Here is a 12,257-nt window from a genome sequence, read left to right as displayed (position 1 = left end):
AGAAACTTTCAGATTTTAATTTTTTTTACATAACTGAAATAACATTATTGTCAAGTCAAATAATCCAATGTATGGCGATTCACAAGCTGTTAAAATTAGCTCCCATAAATGAAGACTAGTATTTACGAGTTTTCGTAACTCGTTAATCATCGTCATTCTATCGATCGCCGTCGTCAGGGGTGGACTTTTTGATGTGGGAAAACTGGCAGGCAACCCACTTTACATAAAAATAAGACTAAAATTTTTAACCGCCAATTTATTACATGAGCGGGATATATTGTTCTTCCTCAGGAAGGTCAACGTATGGAGGGTATCATGGGCGAAACAGTATACTCGTGTTATGTTCATGGTACTGTTCATGTATACTGTTCAGGCGACGGTTACCACTTTCCAGGAGGTGGGCCGTCAGCTTGTTTGAAATTGTAAGTTGCATAAATAAATAGAAATAAGACGTAGTTCACTTCTTCATCGAAAATACCAATCATGAAAATTTCGCATACATGTAATATGCGAAATGTTCATGATGGTTTAATCGTTAAGACAGGTCAAACAAACTCGTATATTTATAATTTATTAAGGATTTCCATAAAGAAAAGGTAAATGCAATGAAACACATAAATATATCACAATAGTATAATACGCTTGCAATTCGTTTTAATTTTATGGAATGAAACAAGGTATAATAATAAGCAACAGTTACAATCCATAGTAATATTATCAGGCGCCTTGTGTACAGGATATTCTAAAAAATTCTCAAATCGGATGGCAAACAATTTTTTTGTAAACTAAACGATACAATAAGTCGATGCACTCGAACTTATTTATAGTAATGCAAAAATATTAAAAGTACATATTGAATAAAAAGCCACCTGTTTAAAAACATGAGATGATGAAAATATTTACCGGTGAATATTGGGTTTAACAATATTATCACATGTTATGTCCTGTGTTTTTATTGTCTTTGAAATTTAACATATAGAATTATTATGATTGTTTGCAAAGCTTTGTTACCCTGATGTGCCTTAAAATTATTTAGAAAAATATATAAAAATAAAATTGACACAAATAAGGCGTGACTAAATTGCTTAGGCAATCAATAAGTAATTTACATGCAAAAAGCTGCTGTTAGAAATTCGATTTTTGTTTATACTGGCTGAAAATTTTTATATAAGATGACAATGAGGTCAATTAGGTCATAACTCTAAACCTATCTATTAATTTAAGAATCTGTAAATTTTGCAAAATTATAATTGTATGAATCGTCATTAAACTAAACTTATAAATACTATTGAATTATAATCAGAAATTTAATTTTGATCTTTATAATAAAGATTTTGCTGTGATATCAAATTGAAATTTAAATTTTAGGTAGGTTTAGAGAGACGACACCTCAGAATCGACCCTCATTGTTTAGCTGCAGTTTTATTATATGTATAGATAATTTCGTTGACAATGCTGTCAGAATTTAAAGTTTACCTCAAGAAAGATTTTATTCTATTAGTGTTATTAGTTATGTGAATCTTACTCAGACTCGAAATACAGAAAATTACATTGTGTATTGTACTCACTACAATATACTAAGAAATTTCTCGTTTATTCAAAAGACGAGACCATTAGCGCGAAAAATTATTAAAGTTACATTTTATACAAAATTAATTGGCAATAGTGATATTATTGACATTTTATTTAATTATGAGTGAAAGTTTATTATGGCAAAGTAGAAAAGTCAGTAAGTAGTAGTATTTAGTGATTTTTAATAATAATTATACTTATATAAGACCATGTCTTTACTCGTTATCTCGTGTTGAATTTCAAATGAGTTCAGTAGCTCCTTAGATTATCCCCTAAATACAATCAACAAATATAACCTTATAGATTATCTTTCAAAGCATAGACCTACGAGTATATAATCTTTTCCATGTGATATAAAAATGGTGAAGCATAAATAATATTTGAAAAATTGACCTTTGATTGAGTAATTATTTTCTTTATATTTTTGTTAAAAATATAAATATCGATTGTTTGAAGAATATAGTAATTACAATTTTATTCATTTTAAATACACTATCGGGACTTGCGTGATGAAAAAACCTCGTCAAGATAGCAATCTACATTGAAACGTTAGCAATGAAGAAGCAGGTATCAAGCTACTATTTACCTGCAAAAGTTTTTCATCGCGTTAAGCGCTGATTGTGTATTTAATATATTATAGGTAAACAACGCGAAAACTTAAAATCAACTATTACAATTTTATTATTTACTTACATAGTCCGTTTTAATAAAACTTAATGAACATTTAAACAAACGAATAATTGACTCGAATACAGACAGTCGATGTCCGATGTTAGTACAAATAAAAAATCAATTAACTGAATCAATGATTCCATTTGTTACCAAAAAATTTCAGACAATGTTTCTGTGATAATTTCGACAATGTTTGGTTATATTTTTATTAAGTTTCATTAATTCAGACTATACGTTATTTGATGTCATAAAATTAAAATATTTATGTATATATATAATGTATATAAATTATTTAATTAGGAATAATTTAAAAGCAATAAATACTAAATTACAAAATATGGACGAAGCAAATTGTACATAACATTTATAATATGCGTCCCTTGCACTCACAAACACACAAACGTACACACTCACGACAGCACAAAATAATAATATAATTTTATTTAATAATCTATTATGACTACACATTATTATATAGATTTATTGATTGTAATAAAAATTATTAATAACATAGTTTGCGAAGACTATATACAAAAATGAAGAACTAACAGGTGCTGAGTAAAGGCCTCTTGTGTTAAAAAAAATAAAAATAAAAAAACATTGCATTATCCTGTGCGTAAATTTACAATCATTTACAAATATCTGGGTCGTATTCCACAGAACTACTATGCAATTTAAACAACTGTACACTTCGATTTAAAATCAATATTGCAGTGTTTAAATGGCACTTTGCAATTGACTTAAGACTCGTATGTTTTGGTTTATTCCACAGAATACCATTATATGTTATCGCTGAATTAAATCTATATTTTGAATATATAATTTTATTAGAATTATTATAAAAAAATATTAGGTAATAAAAGACTATTAATAGAAGTATGTATGTATATATTTTAATTTACTCTTTCAATTAATATCTAACAGGATATCCATACCATACCATATCAACCGTTAATTGTCAACTGCTGGACATAGATCTCTCTAATTTTACTAGTAGTTGCCACGCTTGGCAGGCGGGTTGGCAACCGCAATTAGGTATTGGAGATGTTTTACACCCACGCGAAAGGAAGGGAACAGCATATCGGCGTAATGAAATACATAATCGGGGCAAGAATTCGTCAGTCACAGAGAATTTATTAAAAGATTTGTTATTCACTTTAATCCTGTCAGAAAAAAAAAATGTATTTATAAACTGTAAACTTGTAGAGTGGTTATGTGGAATAAGCCTTTACTTTACTACTCAATCCTATTACATCTAATAACGTTACAAACAGATTTTCATACAATATGGCTTTTGCCTCTACTTCTATCGAGTTAACAGCTTCCAACACTTCTATAATTTGTTCTAACTTCACTTAAAGCTATATTGCACATTTATACATCATCGAAAAGCCCTCTCGGGGGCATAGTCATTTTATCTCTTCTATCAGACCTAATTGTAGTCTGAGTGCTCTCTCCAAAACGATGATCTAATTCATCTTCGAGAGTCAAATCGGTGCGGTTGTATGGTAGCTCGGCTCTTTGGTAACCGGTGACATTCTGTGAGCGTTCAGGGCTGGGAGTCACGTAGTAGTCTGAGTCCACGTCGTTCAATAGCCCGGTGTGGGCTGAAAAGTGACCGACATGCACAATAACCGGTGAAATTAATGGTGAGCGAATAGTGCTCGATGAGTGGCGCTTAAGTGTATAAGCCCATCACCGAAGTAGTAACAAGTGGGGTGAACAAGGAACATAGATAGAACAAGAACACAACAGTTGCAAACGATTCCATTTCTACATTGCAGTAACGCAGTAATATAAAATAATCTGTATTCTGCCTAAGGAAGGCAATGTCTTTAGGTTACTGGTATTTATTTCCAGATATACACAATCGAACGCGTCCTTCAGCCGCGGATAATGAACGACCGTGCCGTCAGTCGCAGACGTGACCTTGAACTGTATTTGGACGAACGGACGTACGACGAGTATCTGGCACGCTGTATATTTTGTACACATACATATGCAAATCAACTAAAACTATATTATGTTCGCGGTTTACGAAATACGTTGGACCTCTTCAAAAGACGCCGGACGCCCTATCTCACTTTATATAAAAATACGCTTTAGCGTTTAATTTGTTCAAAATATTGGTAATTATATATGCAGTAATGGAATCGTTTATTATTATTACACACATAGGTACAGATTAATTAACAGAGTATGATAAAGTACTTGGAAATGATAAAAATTGAAATATGATTTATTCGAAAATGTAAGTCATCCACTTAATTGTTAGTTAGATTTTATCGTTACAATATAATCAATATAATAGCATAATACATCTATTTTTTTATATTTGTTATCTCACAATTCCGTCAGTTCTAAACCGATTAGAGATTTTATCAAAATCGGTTCAATAGTTTAGTTTTTAGAAAAAAATCTTTATATCTTTAATATTCAAAAATACAATATCATGATGTTCGTTCATGCTAATCTCCTAGATCACTCAACCGATTTTAATGAAATTTGATATAGTAATAACAATACATATATGTATTATTTATTTCAAGTTAAGAGATAAGATATTATATATCCCGATAAGAAAAAATAAAAAAAAACACGTAAAAGTAAAAGCAGTTTTTTAGAGATTTTTTATAAAAGTTTTTACAATTTTTATAAAGAATCTCTTTGAAACCCCACCCATCGCCCTGGTTATCAATAAAAATGAATTGCCGTATATGATAATTATACACTATTATAGTCTATTTCAATATAACTCAATGAAATAGTCAAGTTTAGTTGAAATTATCACAGAAACAGTCTCTAAATGAAACTTGTAACAGATCGAAACATTTAATCAATTGATCGGTATTTGATTTGTACCACTATTTGACATCAGTAGGCTGTTCTATGGTGGAGCCAATTATTGTTTTTTTTTTTTTTAAGTTCTATTGAAATAGATTATAATACTACAAAAACATTAAGCTGAGCCGTATTACCTCCGTCCTGCCGATCGCGCGCGTTCCGATAGTTCGAGAACCTTTCGCTGTAGTCTCGGCGACGGGTTAACGTCTCCTCAGCGCGCTGCCGTTTGCGTTTTTCTAAAAATATACAGTTTTCAATTTTGAAACTAGTAAAATCAAGGAAATTGGTATTGGAACTCGATGGGACATTATCTTAGTAATTTCAGAAAATTTAAGTAACAAATGTTCCAATATCTTTACAAACTTCAATAACTATACAAATATAGTGTAGGTAAAATTTGTTTGTATAGAACATATGTAAGTAAATCTTCATACCCCTTTTGATGATCTCCCGTCCCTCGTCCACTAAGTCGGTGGTGAGTTCATCATCTCCAACGAACTGCTGGAAGCCGCAAAATGAGAGCAGGCGGCTACCGAGCGAGAGGTACGTGGCTAGGCACAGCAGTACCACTAGCATCGGGAAGTAGATGTTGAAGCCCTCAGCGATGATGCCCAATACATCCATGTGACCCATTATCTAAAAAGGAACCCTATGCTATTAGAAATAAAAATAATTATTGAATGTCTGAAGTATGAATGCCCGCGGTGATAAGGGATAATTAAACCTTAGCGTACATTTTTGTACGTTATAATAGGTAGAGGGAGACTTTGTACAAAAGTCGTTTGCTTGGGTACCTCTGTCCCATTCGTGTTTCAACCGTGTAGCAGTTGTGTTTGCATGGCTGTTTCGGTTTGAAGGGTGGGATACGGAGGAATAACACTTGAGTCCTCAGGAATGGCAATGCATGGGGGGTATCATGAGCGAAACAGTATACTCTGTTATGTCCATGGTACTGCTCATGTCTATAGGCGACGGTTACCACTTTCCATCAGGTGGGCTGTCAGCTTGTTTGCCATTCTAAGTTGTATAAAAAATAAATTAAGAATAATGTATATTTGAGAACGAAAACAAACAGTACCTGCGTGTAATATGTCTCCATGATTCTCTCCTTGATAACATGCGAGTCCATATGCACCAAACTGAGGAAGTTCAGACACATGGCCGGCGTGAGGCGACACACCATCATACCGGAGAAGATCAGGCTGTACTCGTTGGTCTGGTGATGTGGGGCCAGGTAGTAGAGGTTCAGGAGACGAATCTTGAGCACCGTGGAGTACGCACAATAGAACATGTAGGCTATTATCATTGTTGATATTGTCTGTAAATAATTAAACAAAAAAAAATTAATGTGACTGAAAATAAGTAATGAAATATTATTCTGATTAGTTTTTACATCAAAGACTAGTCAAATTCTAAATGGCTTCTCAAAATAAAAAATACACTAGTTTTCAAGTTAGGCCCTCAGGAAGACAAATCACATTCAATTTTGTGCAGTAGTTTTTGCGCGATTTTTTTTATACAACTTAGAATGGCCAACAAGTTGACGGCCCACCTGATAAAAAGTGGTAATCGTTACCGATAGACATGAGCAGTACCATGGACATAACAGAGCATACTGTTTCGCCCATGATACCCCCCATGCGATGCGATGTTGGAACAAATATACAGACAGACAAGATGTCTAAAAATCATTGTCTTCTATTGCTTTCATATATTTTTTTCTTAAATATCTTCTTGTATAAATAAGATATTGACTTGACTAGTTATTATTATCACAAAACGAAAAATTGTTATTTTTTTGATGTTTTAATGACTCAATCAATAATTATGAAAATGAATTGAGACAGAGATATATTTAGAACTTACTACAATTGCAGCATAGTTGTAGTTATCTTTAGCTGCTATAACAATGTTCGCGAATATGGATAGTACAGGTTTCTTGCAGAAGAATGTCATTTCCGACCAGACGACCGCCACGGAGAGTATGCACGTTATCACCGCCATAGTCTTCAGGAAGTATTGTTTCACGAAACACTCCCAGTACCATTCTAGAATAAAATAATTATAATAAATGATATCTCTATCGATCTATCGATGATGTAGTGTGTTACACTGTGGGAGAAAGAATAGTTAATAGCAACCTTATTTTTAGCAATAAACCCTATCAGGTCGATCGCCATCTTTTTACCAGGTCTATATTTTCTTATGATAAAAAATATCCTATTTATGTTTTGTAGATAGGAGATATTTACAAAATTTCATTAAAATCAATTGATCGATGATTTCAGAGACTAAAGTGAATAAACATCATGTCTCACAAATTTTATTTATTAAAAAATTAGTAAAAATAACTGCAGATGGCGGAAACAACCAACAAATGTGTTCTCAAGAGGGTTGACGGTAGGCAAGCGGTTCGTAAAATCATAAGCCAAATCTTTTTGTAATGTGGATAGAACAAATTATACCGATCACAAATAATAATTAGGAGAAGGGTAGGAAAATAATAAAGAAAAATATAAAATAAAGTTTTCTATTTAATAAGTATTTCGTGTTGTCTAGATTAACTACTAACTATCAGGTAAGCAATATGTTTGTTTGTTGTGGTAGTACCACAGTAGTATAAATAAATCCAGTATGTGCGCAATCCAGCGTATAATGTTATAAATGTTCTCATCTCACCAATAATGGGCGGGTAAAAAATTCGCTGAATCCTCGGACGCGGCGTGTGAAACGTGTGCTGGAAGCGTCTGTCTGGTGAGCGCAGGTTGGACGCGATGTCTTCCAAGTGAAAGATACGTTCCAGCATAAGTCCCCACTGCGTCTCTGTGCGTTGTAGCACGTGCAATGCTTTAATCGTCTGTTAATCATAACATATAAAATTAAAATCTACAAAAAACATTTATTTGATAGGTGGATGGATTATGTAATATTTTTTTAAAACTTAGGACTCTCTTAAAACTACTATACGATGACAAAATGTATAAATCAGTGATATAATATACCATATCATGGAAATTTCATGAATGCAATGTTATAAAGTGCAAATCTATAATGCCACAATGTGCTATTAATTTAAGAAAGGATTTACATTGTTATCCATAAAATAGGAGTGTGTGCATATTATATATGTAGTATATATTATATTACATATATATATTATACCATATTATATATGGTGCACGTTAATAAAAGTCACTTTATACGACGTCAGAACGAGGGATATTTGTTCTTGCAATGGGTCGTCACATTGTAGTATTGTGAAGGAAGTTCTATAGTGTGATGATTTTTTTTATAAAAAGCAATTAATTTAATATAAATATAATTGTACCCTGCTGATTAATGACTATTGTGAGTTATAACTCACAATATTGTATTATATGTGTATTGTAATTATTTATGGGAATGACATACGACACAGCCGTGGAACGCGCTCATGAATCAGAGCTCCTATCCAGTTCGAAACTAGTCAGACATTTCCGAACTTAACACATTAGTAAAACCGACATAATTAGAATAATATAATATAATAGTAATACCTTTTTATGCAAGTTGACAAGAGACTTCAGAGATGGTGGCTGGGATCTTTCGGGTGGTGCGCGCGAGTCCAATCGATCGCGCAACTGTATCGGTAACTTTTGTATTATAGTCTCCACATGTCGATGGAGAGGATGTCCAGACCCTACGGCTGCTGTCACCGAGTTTAAACTCTAAAAACAGATTAAATCAAAAATTATAAATTTGTCAAAAATATTAAAATGTAAAAAATATCATGCAGATTATTATACATTTTAATTAAAAATAGTATAAAATGTATTACTTGTGCGAGATAAAAACACAGTTTTCTTAATTTTATAAATATTTTATTAGCAGACAAAAAGAAGTCATGTCAACTAGAAGAGAAGACAGAACCGAGTTGCCATATTAAAAATATTGATAGTATCATTGCCATTTCCAACAATTATTACAAAGCTTTTTTTTTACATAACAAACACATAAACCAGTGAAAGCTATTAGCTAAGTGAAAAGGGATGCCCCTCTTCCTGGAACATATTCTTCAATATGCCATATGTATTGTCTCAACATGAAGAATGTCATTGTAACACTTTTATGAATTACAGTCGGTAAATTTAATACATATGACTATAACAAAATAGCATTGCTGTGGGTATATAGGATAGAAATAAAGATGATACAATCCTAATTTAGGTATTTTAATCATTAACAACAAACATCAACTGGAAGTATGGTGTAAAACATCATCTAATATTACAGACTTATTAAATTAATATAATAATAATATTAAAGACTGACTAAATTAATATAAAGGAACATCAAACTTACATCCAGAATGTCATCTACAGTTTCTTCTGCTTCACATTTGTCAGTACTCAATTTAGCTATCTTGAAATAACTGTATGTTAAAGTGTAATTTTTCTTGGAATTATTCCACAAGTTTCTTGGAACTTCCACTAATGCATAACCAAGTAGGAGAATCAACAGGAATAGACCCCAAGTGTTACTTGCTGAGGATGCTATGGCTTTGATTTTGGGGCCATCTAAGTAGACCCCAGGTTTTAAAGCAATATATATTAGGAGAATACCACATATCAACAAGTATGAACCATAGTAAATTGCATTGTCCACTAATGCTGATTTGAGTTTTCCTTTGACCGTGAAATCTCCAGCTTTACTGTAAGATTGCATCATGGGCATTATAAGCCTGAAACAAATGGCAATATATTAAATTACTGATCCAACCTGGCTTCACACGGTAGATAGAAATTTCGGAAATAATTGATAGTCTATACTTGCTGACAATGTAACATTATATAGGTGAAAGACTTTAAAACTGGTTAAGTATTTTTTAAGTTTATCGATTACAAACAAATAAACCAACGAAAGATACTTGTATTCATGTTTGTTAATATTGTAATTAAAAGTTTTTTTTTCTTATTTTTGTGATGATTCAGATTGTTTGGGAGACTATGTCAGTCAGATACGGGACGTCAGGAATAACTTTATATATAGATATTGGTACTTGTTAATGTAACTGTCAAAACCCTTTGTAAATTGAAACAGCAAATACATAACTAAATATACTTTTTCAATTAATCCATACTATATTATATAAAATAAGATGCATACTATTTTTGAACACTACAGCCACATAGGCTTTTTAATATAAAAATTATGTGCATCTGTGATGGCCAGCATTATTAACTGACATATTCATTCACAGTGATATTATATGTTCTTTATTGCATTTGAAAAAAAAAGTGATTAATTCAACAACTTGTTAGCCAGAGTGGGCTTATCTCTGAAAATACCTCTTCCAGCCAATCCAGTGCAATGAGGGAGAAAATAATTAGCGGGTAATCTAGTGTAAGATCAAGAAAAAAAAAGTGTAAATAAAAGTATTAAAATAAGTTGGAAAAAAATATTATGTGTCCACATACCATGTCAAGCATTGTGATGTCCAATATACTACTCTCCAAAGGCTAGGAAACACACAGTTCCATGTTTGCTCACAAGGGTTTACAGGAGGTGCAACAGTGGTGGTCTCGTTGCTCAGCTGTACTGGCTGTGTGTTTGTTATGTTCTCTTGTGAACGCTGGATAGTCTGTATAATAAAAAAAAAATAATAATAGTAAAAAACTTTATATTTATTTTTTAAATAATTTAAATTGTAATTTATAATAATGCATATAATTTAATGCATTAACATTTATCAAATAATTAAGAATAGAATAGAATAGAAATCAATTCAAATAAACTTACATTGAAGCACTTTTGAAAAGTCATTACATTTTTTTTTAATCTACCGCTCGTTCGGAAAGTTGTCTCATCACAAGAAGAACGAGCAAGAAACTTGCGTGTTGCTCTTTTAAATAATTTTATTATTACTTTACATTTTTAAGTTTAATTGTGTGAATATTAACTGAATTAAGCTATAAATCCAAGTTCAATTAATTAGCAATTAATAAACATTTATAATAGTAATTATGACTATGAAATACCCTAATGTTTCAAAGTTATATTACTTTAAAATATCTAATGATGAATAAAAATTTTAAATATTTATATATTTTTTAAATACACATTCTTTTGAATAAAATAATTCTACTATTTGTTTATTGAATACAGTAAATATACATTTGAATTTTGTTTCCTTAATTGGCTTAAAAGACAAATTTTGAGTAAAATTTAACCACAAACTACCATGTTTGCTTTCTTACAAAGTGATTTTCTTGTTTGAAATTTATGTGTAAGATATAGATGCATAAGATAACAGACTAATCTACAAGTAATTTTACTAATTTTATGAATATAAGAGTTAGTAAAGGTTATTTGTTGTTCAATCATTTTTAAACAGCTGAATAGATTTGAATGAAATTTATTATACGGGTAGGTTAAATCCTCATTTAATATGTAGAATACATTATATATTGAAGCATACAGGCAAATCTATGGGAAACAGCAAATAATAGCAATTGAGGTTGTTATCCAGATTTTATATTATTTATTTATAGGTTACTAACAATAATCGTTTACTATTTGTCAATGTTATGGAAGACCAATGAATGATTTCCTAGATAAACATATGGGATATTTTTTATCTTAACTGGTTTAGGCAAAACAGAAAATAGTAAGTAAAAAATCACTTACAAATGTAATATCCAGTGGTAAAATGAACATAATAACAAAAGAGAAGTACCATGCTGTTAAAACAGAAACAGTCACAATTATGTGATTTCTGTAACAGTCTCCATATCTGTACAATAAAGTGGCCGCTAAAATAAAGGCCGATATTAATTCTATCACAAACAATGTGTACATCATTGTGGTGGGCTAGCAATGGTACAAAATTTTATTTTTTCTTTGCAGTTTTTTGTTTTTCTCTCCAAACTCTTGCCGCTTCGTGTTGCAGCTGCTCAAAACGGACTTGAGTAGTAGTTTTCAATGGTAACAATTTAGGCCGTTCAATCTCGTAGTCCGTAGGACATTCTTCGTAAAACAAAACTCCTGTATCAGGCAAAATAGGATCGAAGTCAACACTGGTCGTTTCCGATCCCTTACTTGTAGACATTTTAGGTATAGATGAGAAAATATGAGAACATTGTCGTATGCATTTAATAGACCGCTTTGCACATTTAAGGTAACACGTATCA

General features: G+C 31.5%; 1 protein-coding gene across 2 annotated transcripts; it reads right to left on the bottom strand.

The window, feature by feature from the left end:
- Positions 1-619: 619 nt before the first annotated feature.
- On the bottom strand, positions 620-12,065 carry LOC113511715 (LMBR1 domain-containing protein 2 homolog). 2 transcript variants are annotated; one of them, XM_026895419.3, is made up of 10 exons: positions 11,755-12,065; positions 10,545-10,708; positions 9,430-9,808; positions 8,625-8,795; positions 7,768-7,945; positions 6,955-7,136; positions 6,167-6,406; positions 5,523-5,724; positions 5,223-5,324; positions 620-3,851 (listed from the first exon to the last, which is right to left on the bottom strand). In XM_026895419.3, exons 1-10 carry the CDS (start codon positions 11,926-11,928, stop codon positions 3,619-3,621), a joined length of 2,025 nt encoding a protein of 674 aa, XP_026751220.2. In that variant the 5' UTR covers positions 11,929-12,065; the 3' UTR covers positions 620-3,618. The 2 variants fall into 2 exon arrangements, with proteins under 2 accessions (XP_026751220.2, XP_026751221.2); XM_026895420.3 differs by having other exon boundaries at positions 620-3,818.
- Positions 12,066-12,257: the final 192 nt, after the last annotated feature.

Source organism: Galleria mellonella, unplaced genomic scaffold (assembly GCF_026898425.1).
Source record: "Galleria mellonella isolate WM207_F2 unplaced genomic scaffold, CSIRO_AGI_GalMel_v1 utg117, whole genome shotgun sequence".
In the NCBI taxonomy this organism is placed as follows: Eukaryota; Metazoa; Arthropoda; class Insecta; order Lepidoptera; family Pyralidae; genus Galleria; species Galleria mellonella.
The sequence above is the reverse complement of the archived record's forward strand: the minus strand, read 5'-3'. Positions and strand labels throughout refer to the sequence as shown.